The sequence below is a fragment of the Mirounga angustirostris genome, unplaced genomic scaffold (genome assembly GCF_029215605.1).
Source record: "Mirounga angustirostris isolate CCGP_5_RB_7025 unplaced genomic scaffold, mMirAng1.0.hap1 SCAF_11, whole genome shotgun sequence".
NCBI lineage: Eukaryota > Metazoa > Chordata > Mammalia > Carnivora > Phocidae > Mirounga > Mirounga angustirostris.
In genome coordinates, this window is record NW_026991719.1 from 35,424,549 (window position 1) to 35,445,194 (window position 20,646).

Genomic DNA, 20,646 nt, shown 5'->3' on the forward strand with positions numbered 1-20,646 from the left:
ATTTTTACATTGATCTAAACGTGCCCTTCCACCAATCTCATATTCCTGGGCAAGGTATTTGAACAAATCACTGGCTACTTGGAAGTCTCCTGGGGTTGTGCAGCAGCATGCTGGCTAACCTCTGCTGCCTTTTTCTTAATAACCTCAATACTAAATCCACCCTAAGTAAATTTCAAATCATTTCCTTAGACATACTGTCCACTCCCATCAAACCAAATGAAAAAGGAACTTCCCCAAGAAATAACAAAATATATAGTAACAGTTTTCCTTTCTGTCCTTTAAGTTTCTGATAAGCTCTCTTACAATTTTCTGTATATTGATTTTATACCAAGAACCTGGATAATAAATATTAAAGTAAAATATAATGGGTAGTTCTTTGTGGGAAAAATCATGAAAGAAAGGAACTTTTTTAATGTAGAAATTGGATTCTGAATTGAGTAGCAAAATTTTACTTTTTGAAGTTACCGAATTAATAATGGTCCAAATGACTAACGGTTAGTAGTATCCTGTGGTTGAATGAGTTACTGTATTAACTGCAACACAGTTATTAGTGGTATTTAAATTCAAATCATGTATATTTTAGTTTCTGCTTGCACTAGCTCAGAGTTAACTTTCAAACATAAGGTTCAGCCCCTGCTATTAATAACTTGATATGTTCTGTTGAATATTTCACTTTCTTCCTAATTCTGAAAGTACTTCTATACATTCTGAAATGGCATTTCAGCAAACGAAAAAAAGAAGTTGGCAAATCAGGACCATTTCTTCTTTCGAGATCTAACTAATGCTAAACCAGACTACTATCCAAAACATCTCCGTGCAAATTAACTAGAGAGAGTTGGTAGTTCTCTGAAACTAGTATAAATTTTATTACCGAGATTACTAAAATCACATTGAAAACACCTTAAAAGACCCCAACCACCTATCAGAAAAAAAATCACTATGGGCATCCCGTCCCTTTGATTGAACCTGGGTAACAAAAGAGGCAAAAGACATGGTTTATGCTGAAACCTAAGATTTGAACGCTAGTGTTTTCAAGCTTTAATAAAGTAGATACCAATTCCAAGTACCAAACATATCAAAATTCATATTCATGGGTTTATTCTTAAGCATCGAAAGCAAATTCTGCTCACTGAATCCTATTTTGATTTGCATGAGGCATTCAGAGATGAGTTATAATCAGGAAAAAAGTATCCACTGAATGCATCGTGTTTTAAAAAATACAATTAACGTTTCAAAACCACACTTAAAAAGGAGAATACCCGAAAAGTTTACTCTTTTCATAAAATGAGACAGTATTATCCTGCAGATAAAAATACATTTCTTGTATATACATGTAGATTTCTACATGAAAGAAAGGACTCAGCTCCCGACAGAAAAGGGCTGACCCTTGATATAAAGACATGTTAGATTGCCAAACTGATGTGATTCCCATTGTAAGGAGAACTGAAAATCGAAGGATAAAGGTAAGTTAAAGGAAGGATAAAGTCCAGTCACCTGCTCCTGAACAGCGGTAGAGCTGGGCGAGAAGCAGGGGATAACAGTAGAAATAAGACACCGAAGAAAGGCAAAGAAGGCCTCGACTCTGACCAGAAGTGAATGGAGAATCAAGCGAAGTTGAGAACAGATAGGACATAGCTGCAGTGAGATGCCTGAAATTAGAATTTGGTAGTTGATAGTTAACAGAAGCTCAAATCACCTTAAAGTGGACTTAGAGCGTCTACAGTTTACTGGAGAGCCAATATTCCAGTGACCAGATAACTCAGTACAGTATTATCATATAAAAAACCTTCCCAAATAACATTAGGTCACCAGAAGACCTTTGCTTCTGATCACATTCTCTGAAGCTTAAAAAAGTCCCTGACTCACTGGGAGAGACAACACGGTGCTCCAAAAAGAAACTCTGCTGAGATGTGTCAGTACCAGAAGCTCCACTTGACCCTGGACGGGCACTGGATCTTGGATTCTTCAAAGTGAGGGCACTGTAACCAGGTTTCTTCCAAGCAAAACATTTTACCGTTTTGTTGACAATGAATTAAGGTGGGATTGTTTAGAACCCCAAGTGTGGTGGGGAAGGCAAGGGGGGAGAAGTTAAGCAAGATAAAGAAATGTCACAGAAATTTCATGCAAGGGTGGAACACTCAAGTTCTAGGTTTCCTAATTCATGCTGTATGCAGAAGTATCCTGTAAACTAAATTTGCCTAACAGAAAAGTTTCTGTATCTTCAACAGATGAGAATGATTGCAGTATTTGGGATCCTTGATCAATATGAACTACTCATTGTCTCTTCTCAAAGACGGGTTCACCTTCTTTTTTACCCAAATCCTACACTAAAAGACAACTACGGTGCTAAACATTCACCACCAGTCAAGTTAGGAATGTTCGAAGAAAATAAATTAAACTTGAAACAAAGATGATGTTTTTGGTCAAATTTCAGACATGTATCATTAGAAATTAATTATTGGCCCCACCAGGTGAAAGATGAAGGGAGGCCAGGAGAAGTCTAGAGAGCTGATATACACACAAGTGAGTGTCACTGTTTTTTGTTTTTTGTTTTTTTAAACCTAGTTTTATTAAATATTGCTTCTTTGGGATGTGTTTATAACAACTCCCAGAACATTTTCATGTAAGGATTCAAAGCGGGCATATTAAAATACAGCTTCAATATAAAGTTTATCACAGTTTTACAGTATTCAAAAATGACAGACCTGCCTTAAAAAACAAAACAAAAACCAAAAAAAGGACTATTACACCCAAAACATAAGAAAACAATTAAATAAACAAGTTTGGCATTTCCATAACTTTATAGTATAAAACAATATTAAATCTATTACTGGCAAGCGGACACCGATGTTTTATCTAGTTTGAAATGTGTCCCGTTTAAACACACTATACAAGTTCACTATACAAAAAAGACTGATGGTCTTTTTGATGAAAGAAGTGCACCCTGAAAATTTTTGCCAGTTTAGAATATTAGCTCTTAAAGTCAAAAAAGTCCTTTTTTAAACTGAAGGCTAAATTCAGATTTTTTTTTTTTTTTTTTTGCTGTTTTGTCTCATTTGTCAGCCTTCCTGGTTTAAAAACAATAGTGTCTATGGACGCCCACCAGGGGGCAGTGTAAGATTAGCCATTAAATCACGAACAGCTGCAAATATTGTGCATTCACCTGCAACAGAGAAAAATGGTCATTAGCTATTCGCAATACAGGAAAGATGCTGTCAACACACTGGTGGGGGTAGGGATAATTAAATCTAAAATCAGCAAGAACTTCAAGGGTCAAAATAAAAGACTAAACTTTAACTGCACAGGTTATTGGGGATTAAGCTTTGGTGTTAAGTATCAAATACTTGGTTCGGGTTTTGTTTGCTTTTCTTCTCATGGGAAAATTCTGGGTAAGTCCCAGTTAGGTTTGAATTTAAGGAGATATGCCTTGAGTTTCTCCACTGAAAACACTGGAGCAGTGAATAAGCCTTTAAAGTTGGGTTTCAAGACTACTGACAGTTTATGTATTTTGAATCTAATGAAAAGATCTAGTTTAGATTTATGCATCCGTTACAACATCAACGATGTCCTTCTAATGTTGCTTTAAAAGCCAGATAAAAATGTCTATGATCGCACTGTCCAATAGAACTTTCTGTGCTGATGGAAATATTCTGTATGTGCACTGTGGCTCCTGAGTACCTGTCATGTAGCTAGTGTGCCTGAAGAACTATACAAAAAAGTTAATTTTAACTAGCTTGAATTTAAATAGCCACAGGAGGTTAGTGACAGTTATACTGGGCAGTGCACTTCTATGACATATATTGGAGTTTTCTCAAATGTAAAGGAAATGATCAACCTCTGGAGTTCAACATGAGTATCAACTAATAAAAAGAGAGTGACTTTTCTTAAAAGCACTTCACTGGGAGGGGAGGAAGTGATGGGTTCAGGGGGTGGGGGGGGGGGCGGTGAAGTATGGCACACCGACAATCCAAAAACAAGACTTGTTTGCAGGTGGGGGCTAATGACTCATCCTTTCAATTTCCCCCTTGCTCAAAGAACCCAGAGACCCTGCCTCGTACTTCTTGTGAACATTACATAGACTTAAATATAATAAACCCAAACAGCTGTAAATAATATAAATCAAAAGCTGGGTCCCTTTCCTGGTATGTGGCCTAACGCTACGGTGGCCGCGAGTGAGAGAACGGGAGACCTCGAGGGAAGAATGGCCTTCTGGCCAAGGGCAGGATGTGCAGTGACCCTGTGCAAGCTTCCCTCCAACCGGTACAGAAAAAAAATGAAACCCCAGGTTTGCCCAGTCTAAGGTAGACATAAAAAAAAAAAAAAGACTAAAAAAAGGAAAGAAAAAGAAAAACACTCCCAAAACATCCCAACAATTTCTCAAATAAAAGGAAAAGTTATATCCTTCTTTTTCCTTTTCAAAAACACATTTTGATTATTGACAGATAGAAAAACGTGTTTGATCCCAAGAGGATCAAAACATTCTTTCCTTAAATTGTAAATTCCACAAGACATAATAATGATAATCATCTACTTGTGAAGGAATGGTCTTATCATCAAAGTTCTACTGGACTGCTACTTTGAAAATTATTTTAGCTTTAAACTTCCGATTCTGAAGGACCTATTTTTAGCTGAAAGAAGAGATAAGTCAAAGGATGAAAGCAGAAAACTGTAAGAAGTGGAAGAAGTCTTACAACAAAAGAAGCGTACCCTTCTCTACTGCCCGGTGCATTCCTTGTAAACTCTATGTGAGTGAAAACTTGCCTATGTTATATACAATATGGAGAAATAAACAGCGAAATATATAATTTCTCCCATGATTCCTGTTTCTAGTAAAATTTTACACTGTGGTACCTAAAAAATGTTTCAGAGAACAACTTTCCCTCATTTAAAAATGTAATTCTGTTATCCTACTACTCTAAGCAGAAAGCTACAGAGGACTTCCTTAATAGTAGAAATAAGCAAATTTAAATTTAAATTTAATTTCCTTAAGATTAGCAACAAGCAAAATGGAAGAAAAGTTCTCTTTGCTGAGCTTTAGGTTTTGTGACGAAACATTCAAAACTGCCAGGAGTTGTGTGTTCCGTGTAGGCTACCACAGTATGGAAGGGACCTGGTTTACCTGCCAGAAACATTCAGGGTTCCTCGAAAATGTTGTTTGAGAGCTTCATTGTGCACTTGGTGAAAAGGTTCACTTGCACCCGCCTGACACTTATATAAGAAGCCCAAAAAGCAGTGATGCCATTTGTATCAGCTTTTATTCTTCACAAAACATTTAGAAGATACAGAACTTTGAATGATAATATTCTATTCATGATTGAACCATGAAATATGAGAAACCGACATGCATTTCAACTGGTGATGTACAGAGTGGCAGGTATCGATGGTAGGGCAGGAATTCACAGCCATGAAAAAGTCTATCATCCTAACCTACGGCTCTGTGGCAATGTGTGCTAGAAATACAAGCTTCTGGCATTAGCAACTGGGTCAGTCCCAATAGTAAATCACTAACAAAAATGAGGTCCAGGCAGCAGAGACATGGACAAAAATGAAGAAACCAGTGAGAAAGGAAGAAAGCGACAGGCAGACATTAACAGGGCCACAGCAATCAGCGCTCTGTTACTAGGATTGGGGGAGGGGGGGAGAGTGGGGTAAGGAGGGAGCAGAGGGAAGGAGGAGGAATCTGTCAAAAGAACTTTTGTAACATATAGGCAATAAAATATTATCTACTGGTCATGTACCTTGTCGTGGCGGGTTCATCTCTGCAAACCTCTTCAGAATGTTGCTGACCATCATGGGAGCAGCAACAGAAGAGTTCTGCTGTCTGGGAATGTCTGCCTGTTGGGTTGTACCTGAAGCCATGTCATAAATGATTGGAACTATAATACTAACAGGTTCTTGGGGAGGGACCGATGTTTTCTGAGTTAGTTGAAGCTGAAGACACACAACACATACAAAGAGAATAAAAACGTAATAAGAAAATAAAACATTTGCCTACATTTATCAAAGGTACTATTATTTACTCCATCAGATTAAGATACCTCGGGCATAAGAAAACTAGAGATGACAAGAAAAGTGACAAAAAATTGAGTATTATGGTTAACGATGCAACCGTGCCACACAATTATCTAATTCAATATATTTGTTATTACTAAAGGAACCGGCAGTACATCACGTCTAAACTGACCATTAAGGAATCTGAGCCTGTGTTTGGCAGTGACGGTTAACTCTGTAGTAATCCAAAAGTTTTTCTATTATCCTTGCATGCTTTTTCCTCAGGGGCTTTGTGCGCGCGCGCACACACACACCACACCACACCACACCACACCACACCACACACATATATATGCTAGGTGCTACTTACTCTGTAGTAATCCAAAGTTGTTCTATTATCCTTGCATGCTTTTTCCTTAGGGGTTTTGTGCACGCATGCGCGCACCCCCCCCCCCACACACACATGCTGGGTGGTACTTACAAAAAATAGCATTTTGGATTTCAGCACCACAGCAGGCGTCCCTGGGGGTGCAATCGGCGGTGCGCTGGGAGGGATCGTCAGGCAAAACTGGACATTCCATTTTAGCTGTGTTGCCTGGTCAGGAAACTGTTCGTGAAATCATGATAAAGTCATATAAACATTTAAAATTACATTTTAGTAGAGGAGTCTCAAAGGTCAGAATCTTATTTTATACAATCCATTATTTTTTTTAAGATTTTATTTATTTGTCAGAGACAGACAAAGAGGGCACAAGCAGGAGGACTGGCAGGCAGAGGGAGAAGCAGGCTCCCTGCTGGGCGGGGAGCCCAAGGTGGGACTCGATCCCAGGACTCTGGGATCATGACGTGAGCCGAAGGCAGCTGCTTAACCAACTGAGCCACCCAGGCATCCCTATACAATCCATTATTAACAGAACATAAAGATGACAGCCTGCATTATCTCAAAGAAAGGGCATACGTGACGTTCCTACATGAAAAATCCACTCCAGACCTATGTGACATGTTCCCCTTTCCTTCCCTCCTGCTCCATTAATTCCCAAGGCCTATGGATTCTGCTTCCCTGCTGTCTCTGACCTCTGTTCCCACCTCTCTATTTTCACGGATGCCACCAAGCTCCAGGATTCAGGACTTCTCTTGTGGCCCCTAACGGTCTCTTCCAGTGGCTGCCTCTCCCAGTTCCTCCATCTACCACTGCCAGGAGAATGTCCTCGAGCACAGTTCTAATCGAGCTCACAAATGTTTAGTGATGTGCAGTGACACATGCTGTTCCCTTCCCTTACCCCGCCAGGACCAAGACCTGGCATTCAAGGCCCTTTAACTTTAAAGCACAGTAACTAGTGCCAACCTAGACTTCCCAGCCTCATTCCCAGCTCCTTCCCTAAAACATACTTGTCAAACTATGTTAATAATTTCAAACTGTATTCACTGGTGTTCTGTTTTGTTTTTTTTAAAGATTTTATTTATTTATTTGACAAAGAGAGCAAGAGAACACAAGCAGGGGGAACAGTAGAGGGAGAGGGAGAAGCAGGCTCCCCACCAAGCAGGGAGTCCGATGCGGGGCTCGATCCCAGGGCCCTGAGATCATGACCCGAGCCAAAGGCAGACGCTTAACCATCAGAGCCACCCAGGGGCCCCTTTTGTTTTGTTTTTAAAAGATGTATTTATTTAGTTTAGAGAAAGAGAGCGCGCACACGAGCAGGGTGAAGGGCAGAGGGAGAGAGAGAATCCCGAAGCAGACTCCCTGTTGAGTGCAGAGCCCAACGCGGGGCTCGATCCCAGGACCCTGAGATGGTCTGACCTGAGCCAAAATCAAGAGCCAGCCATTTAACTGACTGAGCCACCCAGGCGCCGCCCCCAACTGGTGCTTTTTTTTAGCCACATGAATACTTACTCCTTCAAAAACTCAAATGGGTATCTTTTTGCTATAAATACTGTTTCCTATAGGCTACCAGAGCAGAAGCCAAATGTTGAGACTATTAGCAAAGGAACACTGCTGTCCCCGGTATTAGCAGTAAAACACCGACTGGAAAAAGGAATGAGGTATTTGGAATTACCCAAAGCAATACTAGAAACATTTGAACCCAAGTCCCGTAGGCTTGGAAAAGTATAATCAGCCACAACCTGGATTCCATACTGTATGCTTTCACAGGAAAGGGGAGGAATTCACCTCCCCAGGGAGGACAGATTTTTTTTGATAAATGACATTAGGTCAATTGGGGGGCATCTGAAAAAGCTAGATCCACACCTCACATTTGACACCAAGGTATATTTTAAACGGATCAAAAATTTAAATAAATAAGTAATTTAAAAAACGAAGCCATAACAGTATTAAAAGAAGCCATGGGAACATCATTTCAGTATCCAGGAGCAGGAAGAGTGAATTAAATGTATTTGCTTTTATAAGAGGTAAGCCACTGGTAACTCGGGTTGCTTGTGGGGAGGGAGACTAGACACCTGGACAAGGATAGATGGGAAATTTCCCCAATATCACATCTTGATCTCAGGTCAAAAGATACAGGAGGACTGTGTTACCTATTCAAAGATAAATAAAATCTTAAAAAATAAGAAGAGTGTAAGAGAAAAACGGAAGTACATAAATAGGTGAAAACCAATAAATACTGCTCCCACCAACTCCAACCTCTTCAGAGACCTTGCTATATACAGAAGTATGCATTTCACTGTAACTTACCAGCTCTAGCTTCATAATATGCACACAGTCCCTGAGGATGTGTGTAGGAGCTCCTAACAGCTTGGTGAAGGCTATTAAAGTATTGGCTTTAAACGGCGGTCCTGCAACCTACAGGGATGAATAAAGCAAGTTACTCTGCATTCTACTTTGACTCTTCTCTTTTGTTGACTGTACAGGCATACCTTGGCGATGGGAGTTCAGTTCCAGACCACCGCAATAAAGCAAGTATCGCATGAAGTTTTCTGGTTCCCCAGTACATATAAAAGTTATGTTTATTTACACCATACTGTAGTCCAGTAAGTGTGCAATGGTATTATGTCTAAAAAAATGTACCTATCTTAAAAAATACTTTATTGCTAAAAAATGCTAACCACCACCTGAGCTTTCAGTGAGTCACAATCATCGAGCACCATAATAACGAAAAAGTTTGAAATACTGTGGGAAGTACCAAAATGTGACCAAGGAGACATGAAGTGAGAAAATGCTGGTGGGAAAACGGCCCTGACAGACTCGCTCCATGCACGGTTGCCACAAACCTTCAGTTTGTTAAAAAATACAGTATCTGCGAAGCAATAAAACAAGGTATGCCCGTATTAAGACTATGCATTAAGAAACACATACTCTTGTTTCAAAGAATTTCTCCAAAACTTGAAGTTCATCGGGTTTCCACTGTCCTGCATTTTCAGGTGTCACTTTTAGCTGAAGTGTTTGGTTGGTTTTGGGACTAAGGGCTACTCTGCATTTCAGGGCATCAGTTTTAAACATGATCACTCCAGGTTCGTTGGAATTTATCAGCTGCAGCTGCAAAACATGAAGGATGCATCAAGTTAGTACGTAAGACAAAGAGGAAATGAAAACGTTGCTCAGAGAACTGTTTCAGAGGGAAAACAACTAAAAGGTGATACCCGTTCCCAAACAAAAATATCTAGGCACTGAGCACCATGGACTGCTAACATCCCAAAGAAGGAACTATACATTATGTGCCTCTCAATGGAAGAACAGAACACAACCTATGGAATATTCTCGTAAAATAACAACAGACTTGAGCTGGAATTCGGTAGTTACATCTGCAGGGTGGACCAATATTATAGAAATGTGAGGGTCACAAGAACATGTTAAATAATTCCAAAGGGACGCAATCAGCAAAATCCAGACTGTGAGAAACTCGACAAGACAACGGATATAGTTGCTTCAATAATAAAAGGGACTTAAAGACTTGTCTGGGTTCTGCTTTAGACTGTAAAAACCGTGACAACATGGGAAATCTGGACACCAACTAGCTATCTGATGATAAAGAAATTGTCTTCATGGATGAAACGATGTCTGGGATTTGCTGTCAAACCACCTGGGGAAGGAGCTATAGAATAAACATGATTGACAGGGGTTCACTGTTGGAAGGTAGGTGATGAGAACACAGAAGTTCATTATACTCTCTTATACTGTTATACTCTCAACTTTTATATATGATTAAAAATTTTCCACAAGAAGTTTTTAAAAAAATGGCACAGTAGAAGAAAAGAATAAAGAGTACCATTACAAAATGTTGGATCTGGATTGGGACCTTACACTGGCCCAGGGGTTGGTAAATTTTTCTGTAAAGTAATGGAGAATAAATATTTTAGGCTACATGGTCTCTGTTGCAACTACTCAATGATGCCATTGTAGTTGAAAGCTGTCGACAATCCATAAATTAATGGGTGTGACTATGTTCCAGTAAAACTTTATTTACAAACAGGTGGTGCGTAGGACTTGCCTTCCCCACCCCCACTACAGGGCCAGTAGTTATTGACCCCTGCTCTATCGTAACATACTGATTATGCAGAGGAGCAAAATGAGGTTCAAAGAGCTGAAAGCTTACGTGGCTTGTAAGTGGCAGAGGGAGGGTAGATCACAGGTCTCATAATAATCATTTTATAAAATGCTAATTTATTCAACTTATGTTAAAACCTCTATTATTTTCAAATCTGAATATAAAGGTTGCAAAATAGCTTGGTGCCATCCGTGGAGTAGATATTTCAAACATTCACCATTCTACCTCATTAACACATACATATATCAAGAGTTATAAATAACTAACAGATACTGAATAATACCAAGACATTATGCTAAGGGCCTTCTATGAAGTATCTCGAATTCCCACAATTGTTATGAGTTAGGTAAATACTATTATCTACCATTATCAAAAAGGTAAAGGGATTTGCCTAAGCTTGTACTAGCTGGTGGCATGGCCTGGGTACAAACCCAGAGAGTCAGACTCTGGAGCTGGGGCTATCAACTCTGAACTATCTCCTGAGGGTATCACTACAGGACACGTCTTTTTCTGACTTTTTCTAAATCAGTTCAGTTGTTCATGAATTTAAAAAGGAGTTTTCAACCTTGTGATCAAAATAATTTTATTTCAATGGAGAATCCAGTTCAAAGTCAGCCTGCCTGCAAGGGGATTCCAGAAGGCCCATAGTTGCTTGTATGCTACTCTCTGCAAAGGCAGATCCTGGGAGCATTTGTCCCATGGCACTGTGGGGACCCTGTGGGACCTATCTCTGGGCCCATTAGCACAGCAAACTATAAAACGCAGGAACATGTTAACCTAAGAATGGAAAAGAAAACAGTGGAGTCCGTTTTTAATGCTAGAGCAGGGTGGAAAGCACAGTTCCAGCGAGCTGGTTAAAGGAAGTGAGGGAACATCATTTTAGTTCAGATGCTGTTCTGTGGGGCAACTTATCAGCACCTGCCTTCAACAACTACCACTGAGGAGTTCACTAGGTACCCATACCGTTTCTTGTTGAATAATTCTTTGAAGGTGCCGTCTCATGATGACCGATCCAAGGAATCTCTCAAGCGGAGAACAAAGATAACTACCTGCCAGGCCAGGCACAAGGCCTGGTGTTGGAGAGGGCAGCAGTAAAATGTTCAAGGCACTGTGAGTGAGGATGGTAGGTATGGAGGCTGCCCAGGAGCGCTGAGGTAGTTTACGAGGTGGAGGCATGTTTGTTGGCAAAGTTTGGGAACCTTTTGGGAAGGAAAACATGTCATTTCAGTCACAAATGAATACGGTCCCACTGTTCTGTTTTGCTTTTATTATAAATCTTTGATATTCTAAAGCAATCCATACTGTTTTCATTACTCCTTGTGGCTTAACAATCATATGTTAGCTTCCTTTTAGCAAAATGGCCAGGGTTCTTCTTCTCCCTGTAGCTAGGTTCCTTACAAAGTGACTTCGTAGCAAGCCCTTAGAGGGATGAGTCTACTTCTCTTCCTGGGATCTGGGCTGGCCCTGTGACTTAAAGAATGCAGTGGAAGGGACGTGGTACCGGCTGCAAACTTAGGATTTCACTCACGTTCTTGAAACCCCATCCAGCCACCAGGTGATCAAGCCTGTGATCAAGTCTGAGACCACATGGAGCAGAAGAAGCCACACCGGCTGCGGCCATTTTAGACCAGCCAGGCCCCAGCCCACACAGGAGCTGACCACAGACACATGAGTGAGCAAAGCAGAGTCTAGAAAAATCACCCAGCTTGGCTTAGCCCAAATCGCCATCCTATAGAATGGTGAGCTAATAATAAGATTGCTGTTCTAAGTCATTAAACGTTACCTGGCAAAGCTAACTAACATATGTGCACAATTCTGTTCTGTGTTAATTTGTACAACCTTGTCAGTTAACTTTAGGTGTCCCTCAAGGTCTAGTTTTGCAGCTAAGTTAGTAGACATAACAAAGGTACTGGGGCTCACCTCACTAGACTTCTGGAGGAGACATTTCCCTTTCTTATATTTTGCTTTAACTGTGCAAATTAACTGTCGTTAACCAATTTACTAAATGGATTAAAGTTTAAGTTATTAAGTATCCCCATTTAACAAGTAGGTCACAACGTCAAATGTGAGGATGGAAAAAAAATAGGTCATCTGGAGGTTAGACTAAAACCAACACAAAAATGGTGATGACGCTCACTTGTTCCAGCTCGAGGGGAATGAGAAGCATCTGGAACTGGAGAATGTAGTGATGGATTGGCTGGTGACATTCCAGGCATGCGTGTTGCTGGTGAGGGGCCGGACACTTGAGGAGACCCTGGCCAGTTCCCGGCTCGTCCACTTGGTGACACCATAGTGTATGGAGAACTAGGGTCCAGGGTTCCTGTAAACAAGTGAACAGATGGTTTTCAAAACCTGTATTTTAATAACTGAAAGGTACTTGACGGTGCTGAAATGCTTGACACTTTACAAGGTGCTCATTTTATTTTTCTTTTCGCTATTTCACTGAAGTATGATGCTTCTTCATATGGCACATCTGAAGGTCTATTCTGTATAGTGTATGTACTTTTTAATGTGATACAAAATTAGAAAAATACAGAATGAGAAAGGATAAAATTTACCTTCACACAAGCTTCAACATATGCAATGTGTAACAATCTACTTTACACTATGCAACCACCTACTATTTTCAAAACCCATTTGCAAACGTCTTTAAAAATGTTAAGCAAAAAAATCTCAAAGCTCACTTCAGGGCAGAAATCTTATATTTTTCAAGTAACCCTGACAAATTATGTTTTTCATTCTATTCAAGGCTGAGGAGAGGGAAATTTTCCCTCTTCTTTCTTTAGTAAATGCTACAATGACTGAGAAATGAGCCAAGAATCAAGTTTTGACAGCAGCAACTTCCAGGGGCGCCTGGGGGGCTCAGTCGTCAAATTGTCTGCCTTCAGCTGAAGTCGTGATCCCAGGGTCCTGGGATCGAGCCCCGCGTTGGGCTCCCTGCTCTGCGGGAAGCCTGCTTCTCCCTCTCCCACTCCCCCTGCTTGTGTTCCTTCTCTCACTGTGTCTCTGTCAAACAAATAAATAAAATCTTAAAAAAAAAAAAAAAAAAAGCAACTTCCTGAACAATTTGATATTTAAAGGTCATTCTGCAGTTACTTTTAATGTATTATTTATACCCCTCTGTAACCAAAGGATACTGAGAAAATACTTTTACTATATATCAGAGAGTAAATGATCCTAACTTAGAAGTCTTATAAATTGGTAAGAAAAAACACAAGAACATATAGGCAGGCATAAAATAAGAAATACCAAAGACCGATGAGAGAAAAAAGGTTTAACTTCATTAATAATCAAAGAAATGCACATTCAACAAAAAGATACCATTTTTCACCTATCAAAATGACCAAGATTTCTAAAAGTCGTAATACCCTGCGTTGGCAATGATGCAGGAAAATAGGCATTCTTGTTTGAAGCTAGAGGAAATTGGTACAGCCTTTCAGGTGAGCAATTTGCAGTATGTTTCGAAAGCTTTAGAATTTCTCAAACCCTTTGAGACAGCAATTCCATGTCTAGGAACTTACCTAAAGGAATAATCATGTGAGCAGAGATGATACCATTTTCAGTTGTTAAAACAAAAAAAATGGAAACATTCTAAACATATAATAGGAGGGCAGTTAAATTATGTTATGTCAAGACAAGGGAATACTATGAAGCCATTTAGTATAACGATGTAGAGTTTTTACTGATAGAAATGTCCCTACAAATATTAATAGTAGACAAAACCACAGACGCTACACAGCTGTAAAAACTGAGGAAGTCCTTTATGTTGTGATTTGGCACGGCATTCAGGAAAAATAGATGAAAAAAGTAAGGCACTGAAGTATGTGTAAAAGGGGTGAGAACACTTACAGGCATCTGCTTGTGTATGCAGACAACATCTCTGCAAGGACACATAAGAAATTAACAAGACTGAATGCCTCTGGGAAGAGGAATTGGGTGGTTGGTGGCTTCGAAACACTCCCCTGGCTACTTCTTTTATTCTTTAGTTGAACCAATTCAAAATAAAATTTTTGAGTTAAAAAATTCAAGTCTCAAAACTACATATGGTATAGTCCCAATTGTGGGGGGAGGTGTTTGAGAGGAGAGACAAGCAGACAGGTGGAGAGCAACAGAGAGGCGAGCAGGCAGGTGAGCAGGGGGTGCGTGACGGCAAGAGCAAGGCAGAAGCGAGGGGAGGGGGAGAGAGTCCAAAGCAGACGGACTAACTGGTAGATCTCTGCGTGGTGGGATGAGGACAAATTCATTTTCTTTGGCGATTTCCCCAATGAACAAAGTGCTAATTTTGCAATACGAAAAGAATTTATTTACCAAAAAACTACTTCCACATCAAATTCTTATGCTATCGCGGTTTCCACGTATGGACTCACCATGTGGACTAGCAAAACTGGCCCCTGGTCCTATTGAGATTCCATGCGAGGATGGGGGAGGAGTTGGAACAAATGACGCTGGTGAAGGGGCCCTCAGAGCCCCACTGGGGGAGCTGGCAGCATGCAGATTTCCTAATAAAGGAAAATAATTACAGATGATCTTGCAGGACACATAGCATGTCCTGGCCAAGGACCTCAAGTTAAGACTCTCTCTATGGATTAAAGAAATAAGTAGTAAAGCTCCCTTAAATAGCACAGAGAAAATCTGAAATGATTTTGTTACTGAAAAAGAGAGAGAGATCAATTCCATGGGGCCCAAATTCTAGCTCTTATATTGACCTGAGTTTAAAAAAAAAAAAAAAAAAAATCCAGTGTACTTTTGTGTTCGCTCATTCACTCTTTCAGCAAGTGGGCATGAATGTTAATTTCATGCCAAGCATTGCTGTAGGCACTGGGGATGCAGCAGTTGACAGACAAAAATTCCTGCCCTTGTGGAGTTTCTATTCTAGTAGAATGAGAAAGACAACAAATGTATGTCAGGTAGTGATAAGTGGTATGGAGAAAACCAGGGCAAGGAAAGGGGGCAATATCATGTAATGGCAGAGGTGGGTGCTGTTCTTTCTATAAAGCAACCCCAGAAGACCGCTCTAAGAAGGGGGCATGTGGGTAAGTGAAGGGTAAGGCGTGAAGATACCCAGGGGGTAAGAGATTCCAGGCCAAAAGAAGAGCTAATGCAAAGGCCCCAAAGGCAGCAGCAAAAACAACAGGGAGGGGGCCAGTGTGGCTGGATCAGTGGGAGCCACGGGGAAGTGGGAGGAGATGAGGACAGAGAGGTGGTGGTGGGGGTCCCAGATCACACGGGGACTCGTAGGCCACTCTAAGGACTTAGGGTTTGCCCTGAATGAGATGGGAAACCACTGCCAAGTTTGGAGTGAAGGAGTCATAAACTAGCTTCTGTTCTGAAAGGATCACCCTAACCATTGTGTAAAAAACAGACTATAGGGCAAGGGCAGGGAAACCAGTTAGAGGCAACAGTAATAATCCAAGTGAGAGATGGTTAATGGCTTGGGTGAGGGTGGAGGCTGAGGAGGGTTAGAGTCTGGATAAATTCTCAGTACAGAGGGAACAGTATCTGGGACTGACTGAAGTGGGTGTGAGAGAAAGGAGTCCAGCATGACTCCAACAGCTCTGGCCAAGCGGCAGGCAGGAAGGGGCTGCCGTTTCCGGAGTTTGGGGGGCAGGGGGCGGGGGTGGGCGGGCAGGTGTTAGGAGTTGAGGCTCAGCCATTGTCTACCCATCTAACAAGGGCATGCTGACCAGACAGCTGGAAAACACAGGACTTGAGTTCAGGGGAGAGGTCTAGATGGCAGATATTAAAAAACTGAGAGCAGTGAGCTTAAAGATGGGATTTAGCCACAGGACTAGTTTCAATTGAGGATCAGGAAAGAGGGAACCATGCTCCCAAAACTATGAATAAATGCGACACAGAGACACTTGCTACATTACCATTATTATCCTCAGTTTTCACATGTTTCAATTTCTCTACTACTAAGAGAATTTCATATTTTCTACATTCTATACCTAATGCAGTGCCTTACGTGCAGTATGTTCATCAACTCGATTAACCTTTAAGTGTCATGTTTAGATATTCAGCTGTGGGTTTGCTGTGGGGATTAAATGGATAAAGTGCTCAGAACACGGCTTGGCACACAGCAAGCACTATATACCTGTCTGCTACTATAATCATTTCAAAATAATTATTTCTACTTCCTTCTACATAAAACCTCACTCATATCCTAGAAACACATGCCCCTTGCGTTCTCTGCCCATATCTCCCGTTTTGCTCCTTGCTCCCTAAGCAGCTCCTTCTCAGGTTCCTACACCGGGAAGCAGCTGCCGGTACTCCGCAAGGGCAGAGCTCACCCACCCAGCTCAGCCTTCAATGACCTTCAGTGATATGACAATGACTTCCAAATCTTCATCTGTGGTTCCACCATCTCTGCTGAGCAGGTAAGGGGTCATCTACCCAAGAAATCTGATACCCGTCTTCCTTGCTAGACGATATGCTAGAGGGCAGGACTGGTATGTGGCTTGCTGCTGTATCCCCAGCACCATGGAGCATCTGGCCCAGGGCAAGAACTCAAGCGATACCAGCAAATTGTTCAGTTCAAAGTAAAAATTAGGTATCCTCAAGCAATTTTATAGTGCACTCCATGGGGCTGCCAACAGAGTCATTTTGTTTGGATAAGCAGGCTCTGCACTGGCCCACTCTGCGGGGCACAGCACCTTTCATATATACCAGGGCTTAGCAAACTTGTTCTGTAAGGGGTCGTCCTAGCAGGAGAGCAGCCCCTGACACTGCATGAACGGGTGTGGCTGGGTTCCCCCAAAACTACAAAAACAGGTGATGGGCAGGATCGTGTTGTGATCAGCTCTCCTTGGAGCTGTGCCACGAGCCTGGCTCTGGGTGACAAAACCTCCACTTAATTCAAACCTTTCAACATGTTCCCGAGTCACGAACGCACCTTTCACAACCCTGCCATAAGGAACGAATGGCAGATACCTAGCCACAGATAAGGGAGTGGTCTCTGAAGGTCTAGGCTACATGTGTGGTGCTTGGGTGTGTCCGTGTATGTTCTGGATGTCAGAGTTGAACACAACAAAAGAGTAAGTAATATCTTACCTGGAGACTGTGTGTGCATCATAGAGGGAGACTGATTAACTGTGCTGTGGTAAGACGTAGGGGGTGAAGTAAGGGGATAAGCACCTGACGATCCCGGCTGTTTGGGAAATGGCTGAAAAGAAAAAAAGTACATGTTGGTCAAACGGGCCATGTGCGTATAGTATATAGTACATACGGCTGAAGAGTTAACCTTTACACAGTTCACTGGTTACCAAGAGGAAACACAAGATGTGAAAATGTGCAAAATACACATCAGTAACACAAGTTCTTAAAAACTCCCCGACTTTCAAAATGTTTAAAAAACAGCAAGAACTCACTCCTGACCTTGTAATACCATTGCTTTTATCCCTCAAGATGTTTTTTGCTTATTTTATCTACCATATCACTGATTTATCTGTATCGTTTCTCTCCCATTTCCCGGATTCTAAGAGTCTCTCCCCACCCCTTTAGTATTTCTGAAGTCAGGTGTATCTTTTGATTCCTGGTATGGCACAGTTTAACTGGCAATGCATAAAAAGTAGTGCATCTTACACTTGGTGGAGTTTTTAAAGGCAATGAAATACGGTTGTTTAACCTGACCTCTCTTCACCTTTACCTTCATCTCCAGCAATGAAAAACCTAGGACAATGAAATCCTTCCTAGTTTTTCATTTGAGGTACAAATCACATACAGTATAAGGACACAAATCTTAGAAAATGTCCAGTCTGATGAATTTTCACAAATGTCACCGCCACAGAGATCGAGACCCTGAAGAACACCACCAGTGCCCCATAGGCCTCCCTCAGCCACCTTCCAAGGCTTTATCACTTCCCCAAAGGTAAGCACTATTCTGACCTCTGTCACTCAAGCTTGATTTTGCCAGTTTTCACATTTCATATAAATACTGAATGTACTTCTGAGTGTCTGGCTTTTGTTCAACATTACGTCAGCGAGATTCACCATGTAGTAGTTTGTTTTTTCATTTCTATAAAGTATTCTATTGTATACTGAATAGACCCAGTTTATTCACTCATTCTGTTGCTTGATACTTGGGTTAGTTTACACTTTTTACATAAATAACGTTCCTGTGAACATTCTTGTGTTTTTTGGATGCATTTCTGTTGTACATATACCTAAGAGTAGAATTATTAAATCACAGTTATGCCTAATGTTCAGATTTAGTGCTCTGGAATACTGCTAAACACCACTGCACGGTTGTTATACCATTTTATGCACCCTCCAGTAGTAAATGAGTTTCAGTTGCTGCTAATACCAAATGTTGCCAAGAATGATCAATTTTCTTCTTAAAGCCGTTTTTGTGAGTTTTGAGTATTATCTCACTGTGGTTTTAAGTTGTATTTCTGTGATGTCAAATGACGTTGAACACCCTTTCTGTGCTTAACAGCCGTTTGGATATCATACTCTTTCATGATCGCATGGCTAATCACCTCACATCATTTTAAATGCACGAGTCTGAGGTTAATGTTACTTCTGGTACTGTTCACTTGCCATCACTAGAAGCCGCCTTCTCTCCCTCTGTCACTATTTTTTCATATGGACTTCTCGGGACACCTTGGGCCCACCAAGGACCTCCTTGCCTTTCAATAAAGACGCTCAGACACCTGAAGAACCCATTAAGTGACGCGAATGCGATACCATTTGGAATTTCAGCTAGACATCACCTGTTGCTGGGGTGGTGGCTGGAGCTGTGAGATTAAAGAATCCATCATATCTCCTCCTATGGGAGAAGGGGGATTATCGTCCTCGTTTACAGACCTTCTCCGAGCATCCTGATTGCTGTCAACAAACATATTCAGGAATGTCTATGGATATAAACAGGTAGAATTCAGATTATTTTACTTAACTTTACTAAGATATTTTTAATCATTTAGACTATTTTAAGAGAAACAAATATACTACACCCATCTCTAAAATAGAAGTTTGGTATACACTATTATGAGGACAACCTGGAAGATATATTGATAATTTTGAAGGGGGGAAACTGAGGAAACTGGTTAACTGCAACAACAGAAACAAAATCTAAGTTAAAAATCCTGTCCATTAAGAAGTATTGTGCAAGTACAAAGTTGAAGAGAGAAGTACACCCTGGTAACTCCTCACACCAGGTCAAAGTATTTCCTTACTAACTTCTGAACCAGAAATGCAGGAAACAAAAGAAAAGTTGTATGTTGGCCATCTAAGTAATTCCAGTGACTTGGGAAATTTCCTATTGGGTGAGAGTCGTCATTTTGTAAGCTAGAAAATACGACAGAGGAAAACTGAATGCAGAAACTAAGCCATCTTTCCTCTTTTTATCTTACGTGACTGAAATCTTGAACCACCAAGAGTGGGACAATCTCATTTTATGGGATAAGTCATCAAAAGTTAAGCAAGGCTACCAGAGTTTGTGTCTCAAGCATTCTCTTCCTTTTAATACTCCCCACCTTCCCCATCCTCAAAAACATAGATCAAAAGCTTACCAGGATCGCTAGAAAGCTTTTAAAAGCACATTGCCTGATTTCTAATAAAAGATGATGGATTCACAACACACATTTTATCTTTCCCCAATACCCCACTGAAACTCCTAAAAAAATTTTCTTAAAGCAATAAGTTACAAATACAGAAAGAATGGGAGAAGAAAAAAATAGCAATGAATTCTGGAGGCTGCGGAGCAGATGGCTGAGTGGTAAGTGAACTATCCAATGTGAGGAAGTTGTATCCTAAAGCTAGCACTGGGGAAAGCCAAGAAGCAAAGCTATTTCCGTCCAGATCCTCAAGACATGTAGGAACTGGCAGCACTAGACACCTCTGGAAGTGGGGATGAAAGTGGGATTAAAAATAGGACTGGTCGAAAGTCTCTTTAAGAGACACTGAAAGCCTCCCAGAGCCTCTGTCACTCTCACTGAGTGAGGTTGACTTCTACCACTCTGGTGGAGGGTCTTTGACTAGGGGGACTCTAGCATCGATCGAGAGGAATGCCATATTAAAAATGAAGATTATGGGGCACCTGGCTGGTTCAGTCAGAAGAGCATGCGACTCTTGATCTCGGGGTTGTGAGCTCGAGCCCCACGTTGGGTGTAGAGATTACTTTAAAAAAAAAAAAAAAAGAAGAAGAAGAAGATTAAAG

The 20,646-nt window shown here is 40.9% G+C and overlaps 1 protein-coding gene across 2 annotated transcripts in view; it reads right to left on the bottom strand.

Annotated features, from left to right (window-relative positions):
• Nucleotides 1-2,558: 2,558 nt before the first annotated feature.
• The window catches only part of MED14 (mediator complex subunit 14), a 71,799-nt gene continuing 53,711 nt past the window's right edge, over nt 2,559-20,646 (bottom strand). The window contains exons 22-31 of one of the 2 annotated variants that reach the window (XM_045876370.3): nt 19,202-19,342; nt 17,541-17,652; nt 14,858-14,989; nt 12,628-12,810; nt 11,454-11,689; nt 9,302-9,481; nt 8,681-8,788; nt 6,473-6,598; nt 5,739-5,931; nt 2,559-3,163 (exon numbers count right to left, since the gene is read on the bottom strand). In XM_045876370.3, the coding sequence (XP_045732326.1) occupies nt 3,090-3,163; nt 5,739-5,931; nt 6,473-6,598; nt 8,681-8,788; nt 9,302-9,481; nt 11,454-11,689; nt 12,628-12,810; nt 14,858-14,989; nt 17,541-17,652; nt 19,202-19,342 (1,485 nt within the window). In that variant the 3' untranslated portion in view covers nt 2,559-3,089. The remainder of the gene's footprint in view (nt 3,164-5,738; nt 5,932-6,472; nt 6,599-8,680; nt 8,789-9,301; nt 9,482-11,453; nt 11,690-12,627; nt 12,811-14,857; nt 14,990-17,540; nt 17,653-19,201; nt 19,343-20,646) is intronic. The other variant, XM_045876376.3, reaches the window with a different exon arrangement.